This window comes from Pseudorca crassidens, chromosome 5 (genome assembly GCF_039906515.1).
Source record: "Pseudorca crassidens isolate mPseCra1 chromosome 5, mPseCra1.hap1, whole genome shotgun sequence".
NCBI lineage: Eukaryota > Metazoa > Chordata > Mammalia > Artiodactyla > Delphinidae > Pseudorca > Pseudorca crassidens.
The window spans coordinates 67,866,788-67,884,522 of NC_090300.1; the positions used below are offsets into that span (position 1 = coordinate 67,866,788).

At 46.3% G+C, this 17,735-nt stretch overlaps 2 protein-coding genes across 2 annotated transcripts in view; one reads left to right on the forward strand and one right to left on the reverse strand.

Annotated features, from left to right (window-relative positions):
- The window catches only part of MAP3K13 (mitogen-activated protein kinase kinase kinase 13), a 102,244-nt gene extending 90,364 nt beyond the window's left edge, over positions 1 to 11,880 (forward strand). The window contains exons 13-14 of the mRNA XM_067738321.1: positions 614 to 911; positions 1,759 to 11,880. Coding sequence (XP_067594422.1) covers positions 614 to 911; positions 1,759 to 1,860 — 400 coding nt within the window. The 3' untranslated portion in view covers positions 1,861 to 11,880. The remainder of the gene's footprint in view (positions 1 to 613; positions 912 to 1,758) is intronic.
- Positions 8,475 to 17,735, reverse strand: TMEM41A (transmembrane protein 41A). The gene is made up of 5 exons (XM_067738322.1): positions 17,521 to 17,735; positions 15,563 to 15,716; positions 12,804 to 12,965; positions 12,252 to 12,390; positions 8,475 to 10,314 (listed from the first exon to the last, which is right to left on the reverse strand). The coding sequence occupies exons 1-5, from the start codon at positions 17,637 to 17,639 to the stop codon at positions 10,094 to 10,096; spliced, it is 795 nt and encodes a 264-aa protein (XP_067594423.1). The 5' UTR covers positions 17,640 to 17,735; the 3' UTR covers positions 8,475 to 10,093.

The window sequence follows — 17,735 nt, forward strand, 5'->3', positions numbered from 1 at the left end:
AAGGACATGGTGGTACGTGAGTAGACCTGGCCCGAGCCCAGCTCTGCTGTGTGGCCTTGAACACGTCACTTCCCTTCTCTGCCTCCAGTTTTCTGCTGTGGGAGAGGAGTCAGACCAGAGACTCTCCAAAGTCTCTTTCACCCTTGAGAACCTAGGTGGTTGATTCTCTGTGTATAAGAAGCATACTCTCAATGTGAACGTTTCCATACCACACCAGTGTACACAGTGTCATTAGACCAGCGGATTTTCTCAGAGACCAGCGGTAGCCATCAGTTTTGGAGCGTTGTGTGGAGCCACATAAACATATAAAACAAACAGAGCTCAGATTTCTCTCTCTGTTGCTTTAAACAGTTTCTACCTTTTGGGATTTGACTCTCCCTCAGGGGCAGGAAAAAAGAACTAGATCACCTCCCACCAAGGCTGCGACTGACTGACAAGGAAAGGAAAGTAAGGACTTCCCTGGCGATCCAGTGGTTAAGATTCCACGCTTCCACTGCAGGGGGCGTGGGTTCGATCCCTGGTCAGGGAACTAAGATCCCGGGGCATGCCAAAAAAAAAAAAAGGAAAGTAGCCGTTCCTGGGACTAAGTTCCTCTGGTTCTTTGTGGTTCTAGGCCCCATCGCTGTATCAGCAGCTGCCAGTCATATTCAACCTTTAGCTCTGAGAATTTCTCTGTGTCTGACGGAGAGGAAGGAAATACCAGTGACCACTCAAACAGCCCTGAGGAGTTAGTGGATAAACTCGAAGACCGCCTGGCAGAGAAGCTAGATGACCTGCTGTCCCAGACGCCGGAGATCCCCATTGAGATATCCTCGCATTCAGACGGGCTGTCTGACAAGGAGTGTGCTGTGCGCCGTGTGAAGACGCAGATGTCTCTGGGCAAGCTGTGTGCGGAGGACCGTGGCTATGAGGTGGGGGGTTCTCCTCCCTTCTCCTCTCATCACTCTTCCCTTCCTGGAGCTCTTTGGGTTAGAACATGCTCAAGTCCTTAGGGCCTTTACAATCATCGTCTAGTATATAAGATAAAACAACTGCCTCCATGAAGTCAGTAGAAGTACAGAGATAACAGAGCCCCCCCAGAATGGGGGCAGTTCTCCCAAAGGAAGCACAGACACGGAACTGCTCAGGAACCCTTCATTCCAAGATTTCACTCAAGCATCACTTCCGACCCCATCTCCCAACCTGGTTAAGGGTGTGAGCTTCCCTCCTCTGTGTCCCCACCAGCCCCTACATGCTATCAGAGCACATGTAACACTTTAGTTCACAGACGGTACTGCCTTCTGAGAGGCACGATAGCATAGTGGTTGGAAGTGTAGACCCTGAAATCTGACTGCCTAGATGCAAATCTCAGCCTTTCCACTAACTCACTGGGTGACATTGGGTAAGCCACTTAACCTCGCTGTAGGTCAGTTCCCTTATCTGTAAAATGGGCATGATAACAGCCTCTATTTCATAGGGTTGTTGTGAGGATTGAGTGGATTAATAGATGTTAAAGCACTTACAGCAGTGCCTGGGACATAGTAAACAATATATGTAGGGCTTTGGGGGCACTGTTATCACTGTCATCACCTTCGTCATAATTGCCATCATCATCTTTATATGTCTTCTTTCTCCGTAAACCCCACAAGGACAGGACCTGATCTCCTTTATCTTAGCGAGCAACCCAGCACAGCGCCTGTCACATGAGAGGTGCTCAAAATATGTTTACTGAGTGATTGCAGAAAGGAATTAAGGTCTTATGTTGTCTTGACTTTGCAGAATCCTATGCAGTTTGAAGAATCGGACTGTGACTCTTCAGATGGGGAGCGTTCTGATGCCACAGTTAGGACCAATAAACACTACAGCTCTGCTACTTGGTAATGAAAGAATACCTACCCTGAAGATCTCATGACTATACTGGCATTTCACATCCATCCCACACCCAGACTCTTCCCACTCTCTCCCTGCTTTTTTGTCTGGGAAGAGAGCTGCCCCATCTTTCTTACCCCTAGACGTGAGCTGCAATAACAGGAACATGAGACTTCACAAATCTCTGGAAAAAAATATCCAAATGAAATTAAGTCTCACTGAACATTTCAATCAAGAATGGCAGGGATCTATTTTATTGAATATTCTAGCTACTGTAACACTGATATTTATTTTTGTTTGACATTTTAACACTTTGTACTGTAAAGAGTGAACTATATATGATAGAGAGAAAGACAATAATTTCTTGCAAAAAAAAGAGAGAGAGAGAGAGAAAGAAAGGAGGAAAGAACAGAAGTGGAATTCAGGAGCAACATCCTTGGGAATCTGTGGAGCCAGGAGGTATTAACTGCTGCTTGAACAGGGGACCAGTTCCTCTGGCCATAAGTGACTGAAGAAGAGCCAGAGCAAGACATACTGAACATTTTAGAAAACAAAAACAGCAAAAGAAAAGCAATTCCAGGTAATCTGTGAACAGACCACATTAAATTCACCCAGCTTGTCCAGATGGGTGATGGAAAGACCTAGACAATTTTGGAGACCAGAGACTTGCACCCAAGGCCTTTGAGGGCATGTGCTTCCTCTAGGAGGAAAAAGAAAACTGCGTGTGTCAAAGCTGATCTCATTTTTAAAACGCTGAGCAGCGTTGGTAGTGAGACTTACAGACAATGTCCAACCTTGTCCTTGACAAATTTTCTGCTTTTTATGTTGTCAATGTCACTACCTTGGCAAATGCATTACCTTGACCGATGTGTTGATTTTTCAGACTCAAGTGCCAGTTTCCTGTAGCCTATTTCCTTTCCACCTGTTGGCCGCTTCTTTTAGGGAAAAAGGGGGCAGGGGAGGGAGAGCCTGAGGAGGAGAGAAGGAGAAGACAAAAAGAGAATGTCCAACAGTGTTGGAAGAGCAAATGTGGAATTTGTAAAAGGACATTCTCAGAATGTCTCAGTTCAACTACGTGCAGAAGATGGGATCACCCCACCCTGGAACCAGGTTGCTTGTCTACTAGAGTTTTATTGATTTAAACAGAACAGTCCTTGAAGACAGCTAGGAGGTGTGTCAGTCTGCCCGATGTCCAATCCCAAACCATCCCCCATGTTTTTATTTGTTAACTCATTCTATCCCAGAAGCTGTAGTGACTGGCTACCACTATCAGAATAAAGGCAAAATAAGCAACTTGCAAAGGGCAACCCCTCCCCTATCACGATAGCATTTTTGTTAAATGCTACTTGTAACATGTATTTGGATCAATGTAGTTTTGAATAATTGGATTTGGAAATTCATAGAAAGAACAACTGATGCTAAGCAGAGATTGGAAAAATATTGTCCAAGGCATGAGGTCCTTCCCGTCTCTAGGGTCATGGGCTCTGAGAAACATCCCAAGGTACCTCATGGTGCCTTGGCGTTAAGGAAATTTTTATCTAGAATTTTATATAAAAACAGATGTTGGCCTAGTTCCTGTCTCTGTCTCCAAAATCAGTTAAAGCCAAACAACCTCGAAGCTCAAGACCTGGAGAGGGTGGCTAGACGCTCTGATATTGCATCGGACTAGACTTCAGGAAAGACTTACTACATACACAGGTATTAAACCATTTCCAGTACAGATGAAAACATCACCCTCTGGGTGTCACTGATTGCATTGGCCAAAAAGGAAAAGCAGGAGGGAATATAGAGCAGTTCCTTTTGCTTGTTTTGATCCCTCCATTTGTTTACACTTTATGTTGAGACATTGATTTAAAATTTAGTGTCTGTAATTTATAGCTCTTAGGTAGGCTGAAGGAAAATATTTAACTTATACAGAGAGCAGTATTGTTTCATTAAATTATTCCATTTTGTATAAATTCTGTAGCTGGACTACATGAAAGATCTTAAGTTATGGTATTATTATCATTGTTATTTTATTTTATAACTATCTTTCTCATTTTCTGTCGATCAGAAAGTGTGGTTTATGGTGTAGCACAATGATTGTTTTTATTGCTAACCATGAATTATTATGGATTTTTATGAAGGAATGAAAATGGAACTGCCATTTGGGAGCTCCCTGGTATTTGTCTTAGCTGTATTCCCTCATTTTCTGTGTACAACAACAATCATCTGAGGATGCGTGTACCGCCCTGAGGTCCAGTGGATACGTTGTGATTTTGACTTGATCGCAAAAGCTCCTAGGTGGGCATCAGATGACTGAGTGGTGGACAAAGAGTTCAAAAGCTGTACATTTTCTCGAGTTTCTTAAGAAATAAAATCATGGGACTACATTAGAAGCACAAACAGAATTATTTAATGCCCTGAGAGGAACAGGCCTACAGGGAATCTGCATGGGGCCTGTGGGGTAGATAGTTTCAAGAACTGGCAGCATAGTTTGTAATCTCCTTCCTACTAAATCCCATAAAACCAACATTTTTCTCCTAGTTGGGAGACTATAAAAAGGAAATAAAGAGATGGCATGACCAAAAAAATGCCTAACTGTGATGTCACCCCATAGCAAGACAAGAGAAATTCTAGAATGAGGCTTAGTCTCTTAGTCACAGAGCTGGAAAAGTACCTTGAAAGCCCATATTTTTCATCCTCTGACTTCAGACCACACCATACTGTGAATCTCTCTGGTTCATTACTTCTGAGAACAGAGAGGCTACAACTCTGTGTCCTCTTTATTTATTTATTTTTTTTGACGTGGACCATTTATAAAGTCTTTATTGAATTTGTTACAATATTGCTTCTGTTCTATGTCTTGTTTTTTTGGCCGCGAAGCATGTGGGCTCTTAGGTCCCCAACCAGGGATCAAACCTGCATCCCCTGCATTGGAAGGTGAAGTCTTAACCACTGGACCGCCAGGGAAGTCCCTCTGTGTCCTGTTTCTGTCCAACATACAACACTGACCCTTCAGCGTGTCCAGGTCTTGCCCACCTGTCGTGGCCAAGGAGGAACATGAAGGTTAACGTGTCTTACCCCTTTCAGTGATGGTCTTCCTGGAAAACCCACCCCAATACCTCATAATTTTGATAACTTTTTTGAATTCCCATCTTGACTGTCTGTCATGGTAATGCCATATACCTGTCTGGATTGACTGTTATGAGCAAGTTAGCATAGCAAACAGTATTGAATATTCAAGTCATTCACTCTATTGTCAAGAGTTGAATAGGGCTTCCCTGGTGGAGCAGTGGTTGAGAGTCCGCCTGCCAATGCAGGGGACACAGGTTCGAGCCCTGGTCCGGGAAGATCCCATATGTCGTGGAGCAGCTAAGCCCATGTTCCACAACTACTGAGCCTGTGCTCTAGAGCCCGCGAGCCACAACTACTGAGCCCATGAGCCGCAACTACTGAAGCCCACATGCCTAGAGCCTGAGCTCCACAACAAGAGAAGCCACCGCAATGAGAAGCCCGCACACCACAACGAAGAGTAGCCCCCGCTCGCCGCAACTCGAGAAAGCCCGCACGCAGCAACAAAGACCCAACGCAGCCAAAAATAAATAAATAAATTTATTTTAAAAAAAAAAGTTGAATAAAGTTCCACGTTGAACATTTTACTTATTTTTTAGTAGAAGTGACTAGAGGCTTCAGAGAACAGTGTCTTTAGTCTAGGTTAAAAGAGAAATGCCTTCTCTATCCCAGGCTACCCTTCACTGCCTGCCTTGAAATAACCAGCACAATTTTGAATTAGTGTGTGTTTCTTTGAGAACAACTCCACAGTCATCTGAAGAGTGGAACGAAGAGCTCAGGGAATTTAAGAGCTAATTCTTCAGTCTGACAACTGGGTGGCAGTGCTTTAAGGAATCACAGGACTATGATTTCAAGCTTCATTGTTGATCAAAAGTTTAACCCCCTTGAAGTGAATTCCACATTCATTTAGCATCTGGTTTTGACTGACTGCAAGATAATGAGTTTTTATTTGTTTTGCAGATGGGCATTTGGTTCTGATTCCTATCTATTTCTAGATCATGTCCTCTGAATAACAATTCCTCTTAAAATTGCTTGGCAGAGGGACTGAGAAGCCTGCATCCTCCTTTGCAGTTATAATAGACCTTACCACCACTAAAGTTTGGACCTGTTGGTGAGATTGTGGGGAGCACCTACCCAGGGAGGTGAAGGTGTTAACTGTGTTGTATGATGGTTCGGTATGACCAGCTTGAAGTTCACATATTTTAAAACTTTAGTATCAACAAATCCATCCTTCTAGAATTAAGGATATTTTAGTAGGGTTTAATAAGTACACTGGACTTCCACTTAAAGGCCTCATTGTACTAAATTTTCCTCTTACCCTAAGTAATAATAGATTTGATGATTTGGGGTTTTCCTGGTACCAACCCAATTTTCAATGCCCTCTCCCACTGTGGAGCATTGACGTTTTTCCAGTGTGAATGCATTCTTATCGATCAAAAGATTTACCCTTTTTTTCCATGCCCTTTTGTCTCAATCCGCCCCCCTTCCTTAAAATGTTTCTACTTGAACTTCCTGTGACTGAATTCTACAAATTCCAAGGAATTCCTGCCCTGCTCTGCAGTATAGTGCCCTATGTTGTATTTTGTTTTTCTACCAAGCCAGAAACCAAAATACCACCTCATACCACCATCTGCCATCTCCACCCTCAATACCCAAGACCGTGGTATTTATTGATCACCATATTCTTTCCTACTGAGCCTGGACATGGCCTCAGAACCTCTCACAACACAGCATTTGGAGCCATAATTGGCACTTGATTGGAATTGGTGTGCAAGGGGAGATCTGTTTGCTGCCCCAGCTCTAACCTCATAATTAATTTCCTAAGGTGGTTTGAGATCTCGAGTTAGCCCTGATGGGAGAATGACAGGATATACCAGTGTACTCCTTATAGATCCCACCCTACAGCTATCAGGGGGCAGCACCAATGACAGCAAAAAGGCCATGTGCCTCCACCCACTGCCCTTTTGGAGTACGATTCCAATTGTATATTGAATTCCAAAATGTCTCTTCATTTACATCATTTCATTGTTAAATGAGCATGTTCCTCCACCACCTTCTATAAACAGAAAGTTAATACAAGTCCCAGTTACTTGCTTCTTCCTTAGACTCTATGAGACTGATGTACCAAAACGTGACATTCTTTTCAAGACTCTGACTTGTACTGTCAGTATGAATTTAGTGCCTTTCTAGGCAGCAAGATTTTTCTTCATTGCTGATTTCATAGAATAAATGTCCTAATGTACTCACATCGCCAATGTTAGCAGCCTCACAGACTAGCACATAAGAATCACATTAGTCTGCCTGTTTGCATGTTACAGCCAATACTGCAAGCACCTATTCAAACTGGAAGGAACTAGACTGCCAAATGGAGGACCCCTGTGGAACCTGGAACATTTCTCAGGGACAGGTGGCAGAAGAGGGGAGCTCTGAAATCACTGTTCTGAGAAATAGGGTAACCCCAAAAGGGTTAGGTTAAGGCTTTTGTTAACTGTCACGTAACCGGAGCATGCTGGCAGGATTTCACACAGGGCCAAGCCCCCAAGCAGACGGTAAGGCCACTGTAAGAAAACGTCCGGCCAAATCCCAGGCCTACTCGCTAGAGCCACTTCACAGCACTCAGGGGCACGCTGGCTCCTGGCCCCAGGCTGCTGCCCAGTGACCAGACACACAGGGTCCTCCCGTGGTTGCAGACCAGAGGGAACCCCACCAGAAGGCGCAGGCTAATAGGAAGATGTCCCTTATTGACCGCATCGCCCGGGTAGCTCACTACCTCGAGCGACCACTTCTCAGAGTCTGGAAGTGGGACGACCCACTTTGATTCTTGATTGCAATAATTTGAGTTCCTTTCAATTTGGAGCAAATTAACTTCTTTTGTAGTCAAGTCTCAGAATGATCTCCCTCATCTGTGTCCTCTGAGGTCTCCGGTACTGTTAGTTCCCCTGCTCCCTGTGTGGGTTCTGATGCCGGCTCCCTCTTTGTATTGAACAATTGTACAGCGATGGGAACAAGAGCGACTATCAAAGCAAACAAATGCATGGAATTAAACAAAAAGTGTACTTCACTGTTTTCTGTCCTGTCTTTTCCTTATAGGTACTGTTTGTGTCCTGAGAGCTGCCTTCACAAGTCTCAGTATTTGTCAGAACTTACGGGAAAGGAAGACTTTACATGACTGGGTCTCTCGCAGCCAGGAAAAATAGGTGATGGGAAAAGCTGGTTTCTGGGGCTCTTTCGTCAGACACATCCACAGAAGGAAGAGATGACCATGATTTTCTTTGGTTATCGTCTCTTGGTGATTATTCTGTCGTATCCTAGACAGGCACTCTTCTTCTTCCCTACGACTTTCCTGCTGCCCATCTTACAGCTACTTCTGTGGTATTAGTACCCTACTATAAAGTATGCATACGAGGGAAAAGGCAAAAGTGAAAATCTGGCTTCCAGTGTGTACAACTGGTAAGAAGCTTGAGAGTAGAAAGCTAAGACACCACTTTGGATTGTCTGATTTTCAGCCAATCCTGATTCCCACTGGCAATGGGAATTGAAAGTTAGCAACATGTATAAACACACACCACACAGAATATTTATATCCATTTATTTGGGAAATTGCTTTGCCTGTAAACTCACAACTGATAAGGCACATTGTTGCAAAATCACGGGGGAGATGGGAGAGAGACCAATCCAAGGATCTGGATAAAGGGCAAAGGGCCATACTTTCAATAGTGTAGAGAGCTTCCTTGTGTCTCCCCTTCCCTCCTCCTACTTCACAACACAAAGAGCCACGGATCTCCAAGTCCAGTTGGCATCCTCCTCACTCCCACTCTTGTTATCAAGCTTCTTTTAAAGCAACACATCCTTAAAAATGAAGTCCTTGTTGTGTTTTTTGGATTATACCATGTCCAAAAAACACTGCTTGGAAATTCATTCTCTGTCATGAATTCCCAAGAATTCATGTAGAACAACTGGTCTACATTAAAGCCTTGGCAAGATTCTTGGCCAAGCCAAATCAAAAACCCAGCAGATGGTGCCCAGGGACAACAGTTCTGCTAAGAAATGATGAGTTACTCCTGTAGGGTACAGGATCCCAGAGCTGGTCATTTTAGGTGCCAAGGCCCTTCTGTCCTTGGAAGCATGAACAGGTCTGTGCCAATTCAATCCTGCAGCCATAGGAAGCCATGACAGCTACAGATCATTAAAATACAACACAACAAATTAATCCAAAACCAAATTCTCCCCTTAATTCACCTGAATTAAAAGATAAAATAGAATTATTCCCTCAGTTATTCTCAGGAAATGACAAAATGAAAAAAAGCATTCAGAGGGTATACTGGGTGATATTGGAGTGTACTGAATCCATTGTCCCAGCAAGACAGAGGAGGGATTTCCACACAGAAAGGACAGACTAGAAAATGTACTCACAGTCATTTGGTTCAAGTGAGTCAAGGGTTCTGCCCATCCAGATGGGTAAGAACTTCTCCAGAGTATTCATAACATACAGAGTTTGCTCCACTGATATTCAATAGTCTGTTTGCAATCAGCTGAATTGTCAGGACATGCAAACAAGAGGAGATGTGACATATGTGGTAACATCAGTGCGTCTGAACACAAAGAGCATCACAGCAATCACTGTGGTTTTGAGCTGTACATGGAAATCCCATGCAGTTTGTCAGCTTGTTTCCTCTGATTTATGGAAGAGGTAGGTCATCAGCAAAACAGTGCAGAAGGATCACTCTTCAGGAGACTAACAAGATGAAGAGTGGTGTCAGTGATGTGGGTTCACATGTCATTATCTACACTAATCATGTCCACGAGGGACGTAAAAGGATAACACCTGTCACAACAGCTGATCACTGTGCAGACGAGGCGCCCTGGACAAGGGCAATCGGCAGCCTCTCCCGAAGCAGCTCAGGGCTTGGCCTGAGTTCCTTGTTATTCAGTAAAATACAAACAGGATTTGCTAGGAGGCCATCCATTTTGCAGAGTGTCCTGCTAAATCAGGGCTGCCTTGAGAACCTGATATAATTCACCTTCTAGAGCACAGAGTGTCCTTCATGACAAGACAGTGCACACAGAAGAATAGTGTCTAAATCAACTGTTGAGAATAATTTAAAAACAATGAGGGGCTTCAGAGGACCACGCCCATTACACAAATAAATAAACAGTAGAGTCCAGGGACGAGGCAACCAAAGGATCCAGATCAGGTGTACTTTCTACTATTTAGATGATGAGCGTTGCTCGTTTCATTCAAATGTAGGTCCTTCTGACTAAATTTTTTAATGAGGGTCCCAGGAACTAAGGCCACCAGGGCAATGGCCAACAGCTTAAAGGCAGTTTCCCAGGAGAAAAGAGCATCCAGAGAAGTCAGGGTTGACAGGATGGAGCCCGTCTGCACACAGATGAAATTATATGGAATCAAACCTTGAAGAAGAAAAGGGAAAGAGCCTGTTACTGGGGAGCAGGAAAATGAAGAACAATAGTCCTTCAGAAATGTCACCAGGAATTCACAACAGTGACTCCAGTTTTGTACTGTTTTTGCCCAATTCCTGACCTCTAAACATATTACGTCTTTCCCTTCTTTTCCACTCTTGCCCCTCCTTTCCTCACTTCCCACATACATTTGTCTCATTCAGCAAAAGGACTTGAGATGGTTCACAAAATATATATACTACAGTAAGATTAGACATTTTTTTAAATAGGAAAAAACAAAATGAATGGAGAATAAAACAAAATGAGAGAAGAATAAACAAAGTACAGTTAGTACTTAAGCAAAAATGCATAAAGTTCACTCATTTGCTAGAGGTGACCCCAAATTTGGTTCTGAGCGCCCAACAGCCAAAGTAAAGAGAAGCACCAGCATTATGAGGTTTACAGTACGCCTGTGATAAAAACAGGTTTCTTAGAAGCAGTAGTACTACTCATGTTCTGTACTGTCTGTAAGAGGTCATCAAATCCACTGGATCCCACAAGTCTGACTGGTGGCTAGAAAGGCTGGTTGTATAACAAACCCCTGGTGAAGTTGTTAAAAACACATCCTCAGGGCTTCCCTGGTGGCGCAGTGGTTGAGAGTCTGCCTGCCGATGCAGGAGACGCGGGTTCGTGCCCCGGTCCGGGAGGATCCCACGTGCCACGGAGCGGCTGGGCCCGTGAGCCATGGCCTCTGAGCCTGCGTGTCTGGGGCCTGTGCTCCGCGATGGGAGAGGCCACAGCAGTGAGAGGCCCGTGTACCGCAAAAAAAAAAAAAAAACACCACATCCTCGGGTAACACCCCAGGGATTCTGGTTACCTGGGTCTGGGGTAGAACCCAGGAACCTGCATTCTAACAGCCTCTCCTGACCCCCACTCCCAAGATTCTGATTGGTTTGGGACTCCCTGATGATCTGATCCACTCCTCTAGTAGATGATGCCTCAAGATCATAGACTCATGAAGGTCACACAGCTTGTCAGAAGGGTAACTAGAATCTCAGTCTCTGGAGTCCTTCCAAGTCTCGTGCCACCTGGGTGATTACAGGCTGCTAACAGAGGTGCTGAGGCATGCTGTCTAAAAGGCTGTCTGACAGAATTAGCCGTGGTAGATTCTGCTTCAATTTAAGATCTCAACTTCTCTCAGGAATTCCCTATTAATAGCAGCTGCTCAACCACAGATTTGTCATGTCTGACCCAGAGCCCTGAGTAGCCTTCCCTTCCATGTTCTAAAGAAGGGTTAAGAGAGGAGACCCTTGCCTTAGGTTTAGAGAGGGTGGTTTGCTTCCAGTGTGGAGAAAGTAAGTCAGTGATTTTACAGGCTGTTAACAATTTTACCATTCAGATGGTTCAAAGCTCATACTTAGAGAAACACTGCTCTAGTCCTAGCCCCTCATTTGGCCAAGTGGCCCATGAGGGTAAGGAGCTTGTTGAAGGTCATACAATTGTCAAAAGGCAAGAAGGAACCGCACTAGTACCAGCTCTTCCTAAGGCAGATCTTAATCAAAACGGGCCAAAGCCAAACAGGAAGCCCCTTGCTCTGACCCTTCCCTGCCTCCACTTGCCTTCTGCCCACGTCCCCTCACTCCAACTCTGCTTTTACTGAGCCCTTACTATGGGCCAAGATGTGTGTGTTACACAGAGTACTCTTCTAATCCCAGGGCCTGGCACAGTGCTTGGCACACAATAGGCATTAAATACAGTTACAGAATGAACAATCCCTATTTTTTCCAGAAGTATTTTTATGGGTTTTCATGTTCAAGCCCGAGTAGGTCTGCAGTCAGGAACAATTACTTTAGATAAGGTCTTTCAATGCTCTTCATGAGCCTGTGCTCGCAGAGGCAGGCACATGCCCAGGACAACTGTGAGACTCAAATTTACACACCACGTCTTACCGATAAGAACAGAGAAGAAAAACTGCACGATGGGGATGTTCAGAATTGGGGCCGAGAGGTTCAAGAACCAGTTTGGCGTCATGGGGAAAAGTCTCAAAAACAGTAAGAAAAAAAACAAGCTGTTTCTGTTCTCCTCCACCTGTAGCCAAAGAAGACAAGGCCATTAAGAAGCAGAAAGAGTCTCCAGGTATTGAAAATCTGTTAATGCCAGGCACTGTTCTACATACTCTATTTTACATATTCTATAAATTCCAGAGCAGAGATTCTTTTCCTCATTTTTAAAGTGGAGGTACCTGAGGCTCAGAAAAGTCAGGAACCTGCCCAAAGACACAGGCTCAGAAAAGTCAGGAACCTGCCCAAAGACACAGAGTTGGTAGTGATGGAGCTGGGATTTGAGCTCAGATCTGCGTCTCCTGGAGACATCAACAGGACCCCTGGGACATCCTGAGGCAGGATAGAGGAACACTGTGGGAGATCTCTGCCCCTACTCCCCTCAGGGCCACGTGGTAACTTTCTGGGGGCCCGGCACTTAGATGTACCCCCTCGCCTTACCTTCCTCTGCAGCAGGGCCACTCTGTCAGGAAAATAGGAGACCACCAGCTGTTTGCCAAAAACACTGGAGAGCAGGTAGCAGCATGTGGCACCCACCGAGGTCAGCACACAGCACAGCAGAAGCCCCAGCCATGGCCCAAACAAAGCACCGGCTAAAACATTCTGCAAAGAAAACAAATCCTCTGCCATGAGAACATGTGGCAGCTACCAGCCATCTTGTCCTAGAGCCCAAGAGTCCTAGGTTCCCTCCTCCTTCAGTGATTTTCCTGGAGAAAACCTAACTCCCACTCTAAAGAGATGAATGAAAAGTGATGAAGGGGCTTCCCTGGTGGCACAGTGGTTAAGAATCCGCCTGCCAATGCAGGGGACACGGGTTCAAGCCCTGGTCCAGAAGATCCCACACGGGCGCTCTAGAGCCCATGAGCCACAACTACTGAAGCCCGTGTGCCACAACTACCGAAGCCTGCGCGCCTAGAGCCTGTGCTCTGCAACAAGAGAAGCCACCACAATGAGAAGCCCGCGCACCGCAATAAAGAGTAGCCCCCGCTCGCCGCAACTAGAGAAAGCCCAGGTGCAGCAATGAAGACCCAACACAACCAAAAATAAATAAATTTTTTAAAGAAAAGAAAAAAAGTGATGAAGGAGCTGGGAACTACAGCCCCCGGCCTCGGTCTCCTCACCTTTGAAACTGGGAAGAAGATTAAAACCTCAGCGGGCGAGACAATTAAATGGGGAAATCTGTGTATACAGCCCCCAGCCTGCCACTTGGGCTGTGCAAGGCCCCGCCAGCCCTGGTGCCCTAGGAAGAGGCAGCAATGAAGCTCACAAGTTATTTCTGCTACTTTAAATAAACACAAACCATGAATTTTCCCTCAGGAAGACCTCCTAAGCTTTAGAAAATGTCTCATGTCTTTCCTTCCTGTAGGAATTACTTCTCTATAATGCTAACACTGGGGGTTCCATGTTGACCAGAGTTCTAGCTGACACTCAAAAAAGCCTTAGATTGACAAAAATGGAAAAGTGAACTAATACTTCCTAAGTGCAGTTTGGCTGGTAGACATCATCCTGCCAAACATGGGATCCAAGAGAGAAAGTAAAAGGGGAACCTGGAAGTGAGAAGGTGGGGATCTCCTCAGCACCTACTATGTGCTTGACTACAGGTCTGATTTAATCCCCACTATGACCCTGTTTAGTATACCATCCTCACCCCTTCTATAGGTGCAAGATTAAGTATCGTGCCCAGAGTCACACGAGGCAGAGACAGGATTCACCTCCAGGTAGCAGCTGGCTCTTCGCCCTGAAGAGGGATCAGCTCAAGAGAGAAAGAGGTACAGGGGAAGCCCCAGGAGTCAGTCCCTGGCCTCAAGCACCATACACACCCCCATCTCTCTTGGCAGAATGTGTTTGCTTTTCTTCCAGTTTCTAACAAACTGCTTAGGTGGATCCAGCCTGAGCTGAATGTTGGGGCCGGAGGGAGAAGCAGGGCAGAAGGAAGCTTTCAAGTCTTCCTGCTCAGTCACCCAATCATTCAACAAGTGCAACAAGTGCCAGGCAGCACACCATCACCGTGCCAGCCCCTCTGCACCCACTGTGTCATTTAATCCTCCCATGTAACAATCCTAGGGGGTTACATAGGAGAATGCCGGTTCTACAGATGAGGAAACAGCATTAGAGAAGTTAAATGACTTGCTCAGGGTTACACAGCTGGGATTCAAACCCAAAGCCATAACAGACATATACATTTATACCAACCAGCTTAAAATGCTGCTGGGAGGACAGCACAGATTCTTCTGTATCATCTGAGATGGCAACTGATGAGAAGCACCCAAGAGCCCCAGCACAAGCCCAGGTCTAACACTGTGGCTCCCGAGAGCCAGGGGGCCGCCCGGACAACCAGAATGACTCGTCCTCTCCACACAGGGAGACTTCCCAATCCTCTACAGCCTAACATCACCATGAACAACCTGCATCTGTTCGTCAAACATTTATAAAGGCACTTCCCTGGGCCAGGCAAAGAAGCACATAGGCTGAGAATAAGGAACAGGTCCTGACCTCAAGGAACTCACAGACTAGTGGAGAAAAAAGATTTTAAAAGAATCACCAGGGGCTTCCCTGATGGCGCGGTGGTTCAGAGTCCGCCTGCCGATGCAGGGGACACGGGTTCGTGCCCCAGTCCGGGAAGATCCCACATGCCGCGGAGCGGCTGGGCCCATGAGCCATGGCCGCTGAGCCTGCGCGTCCGGAGCCTGTGCTCCGCAATGGGAGAGGCCGCAACAGTGAGAGGCCCGCGTACCACAAAAAATTTTAAAAAATTTAAAAAATTTTAAAAAAAAAGAAACACCAACATGCGGAGGGGGAGAGGTCTCAAGCACAGTGCTCCACACCTATCCAATCCTTAGAAACAAAAGCAGCATACCTGAGAGGAAAGGCAGGCTCTGGAGCTGGGCGGATGTGGGTTCAGACCTCAGCCCAACCCCCTCCTCGCCTTGTCACCTGGGACGGTTACTTAACTTCTCACCATTCATTTCCTTATCTGTAAAATGTGGATAAAATTGTCCATTGTTGGCTCTTAGGAGAATTAAATAAGGTCGTGCAGGTAAAGCAACTAGGACAGTGCCTGACACAGGGAAAGCGATCAACAAATGGTAGCCACAGTAGTCTGTCCTCTGGACCGTAGGATCTGCAGCCTAAGGGCCCCTCTACAAAGACAGAAGGTGGCTTCCCGGGAGGCAGGCACAGGAGGAGGACAGGATACTGACCAGGAAGCTGGAGCCAGGGATGGCAAAGCCCTGTTTGTAGAGGTAGGCACTGCAGAAAAGCAGGAACACGTAGGCCTGATGCTCCTTCCGGTACTCTTGAAGGACCTCAGAGAGTTCCCGCAGCTCGGCCAGGTCCGAGGGGAACCACAGTGACCTGAGATTTGGAAAAGCAGATGGAAACAAGAGTCCAGATCAGCCTAATACCTAATAAAGTCACTTGTTGTGTCTTCTTTCCAAAGTAGGTTTATAAATGTGACCATCATCTGGTCTGCTGGGAACACACACTTAATGGGAGGCCAGAATAATGGATGACCTGATATAACACAGCAGAGGCAAGGAGAAGAGCCTTGGTTTGGAAGCAAGGGACCTGGCATAGCATCTCAACTCTGCTACTGTCCAGTTGTGTGATCTCAGGCTAGTCCCTGAGCCTCAGTTTCCTTATCGGAAAAATGAGGGGTTGAAGGTGGATAATCACTAAGTTCCCTCTTAGCTCTCAGGTTTTATGAACTATTCTTAAGAGGCAAATGGATTAATTTCTAGGCAAGTACTAAACGTCCTAAACTGCCTTTCTTTCTAGGAGTACCCCCTCCCCCTAAGCTTTAGGCCAAGGACAATTCAAACTTCACAGTGCTCCAAAGTTACTAGGTAAAACGACTGCTTTATCAGTCACAAAAGAGCCAATTAAAGGTTCCCTGGGAAAGAATATTTGTCCATACCATAAACATAATCTTCTTGATAATATGTCAGGCTTGGAACCAACCCTTTCAAAGAGGCTGCTTTTCACCCTGCCTCTCTATATGATCCTCAGTGCACTCTGAACCCTGTACAAGGGTTACAGTGTAAAGGCTACCTTGCCTCTGCCAGCTGAACAACTCTTGAATCCATCAATGATCAATTATAAGCAAACCCTCCTGTTTCTCATCAGAATATTTCTCTTAGTATGTCTGACACCCACAGCAGAGTCTTCCCAGCTAGAGTAAAAGAATACAGTCACTGAAAACAGCTGTCCTAATATTCAAACATCAGTAACATCCTTGACACACTTCCATTAACTTTATAAACAGTATGCTGGTTTATCACGACAAATCAGCCCGGTAGGTATTTGTACTGCCTCCTGCCTCAACCTGTCAGGGAGTAAAAGGAAAAGAGCAGAGACAGCCAAGAAAAGACAGCAGATAATTAATTAGTGAATAATTTAAAGTTGTCTATCAACGTTTCTCCTGAAGACCGGATGCCTTAAAGCCCCAAGGGCAGACCTGACAGAAGTGTAGTGAAGTGAAGTGGGGAAGACGATGGAGTGAGGCTGAGAGCAGTCGTTAAGAAGGGGCTGCGGGCCGCATAGCACAGGGAGATCAGTTCGGTGCTTTGTGACCACCTGGAGGGGTAGGGAGGGTGGGAGGGAGGGAGACGCATGAGGGAAGAGATATGGGAACATATGTATATGTATAACTGATTCATTTTGTTATAAAGCAGAAACTAACACACCATTGTAAAGCAATTATACCCCAATAAAGATGTTAAAAAAAAGAAGAGGCTGCGGGTCCACATAGAGGCGAAGGTCGGATGCAAACGGGGATCAGGGCTGGGCCTGGGAAGGCGACGGGAACACCGCTGAAGAGGCGATCCAATGGCGGGAACAGAGGTGCTCCAGCAGGATCCACCCAAGGTAGGGCGCCGCGTTTCCCTCCGCAAATCACCACCCCAAAGGCACCAGAGAGCACTCCCGCGCAGCCGGCAGCACGCAGGTCCCAGACAGGGCCAGGCCCCGCTCTCGTCCACCCGGTCTGCCCAAGACCGTGTAGACGCGGCCCAATCTCCAGTCCCAGAACTGAACCCCAAATCCCAGCCCCCGATGCCTCCGATCCAGGAACCCGAAAATCCGATTCCTAGACCCCATCCTCGGACCTGGCTCCCTTCCTCTGACCCGAACCCCGGCCTCCGTGACCGCCGCCACGCACCTGTCTCCAGCCTCCTTATCTGTGCCCAGTGTCGACCCGCGGGGCAGTCGCGTCGACAGCAAGTACAGGGCGAAGGTGCAGCCGGCAAAGACCAGGAGGAGGCCGAGCACGGGGCGCATCTCGGCGCCAGCAGCACCCGGACCCGCCCCGCCGCGGAGGAGCCTGGAAGCAGCGCCAGGAACCTCGCTGCTAGCGAACTGCTACAGCGGAGCGCG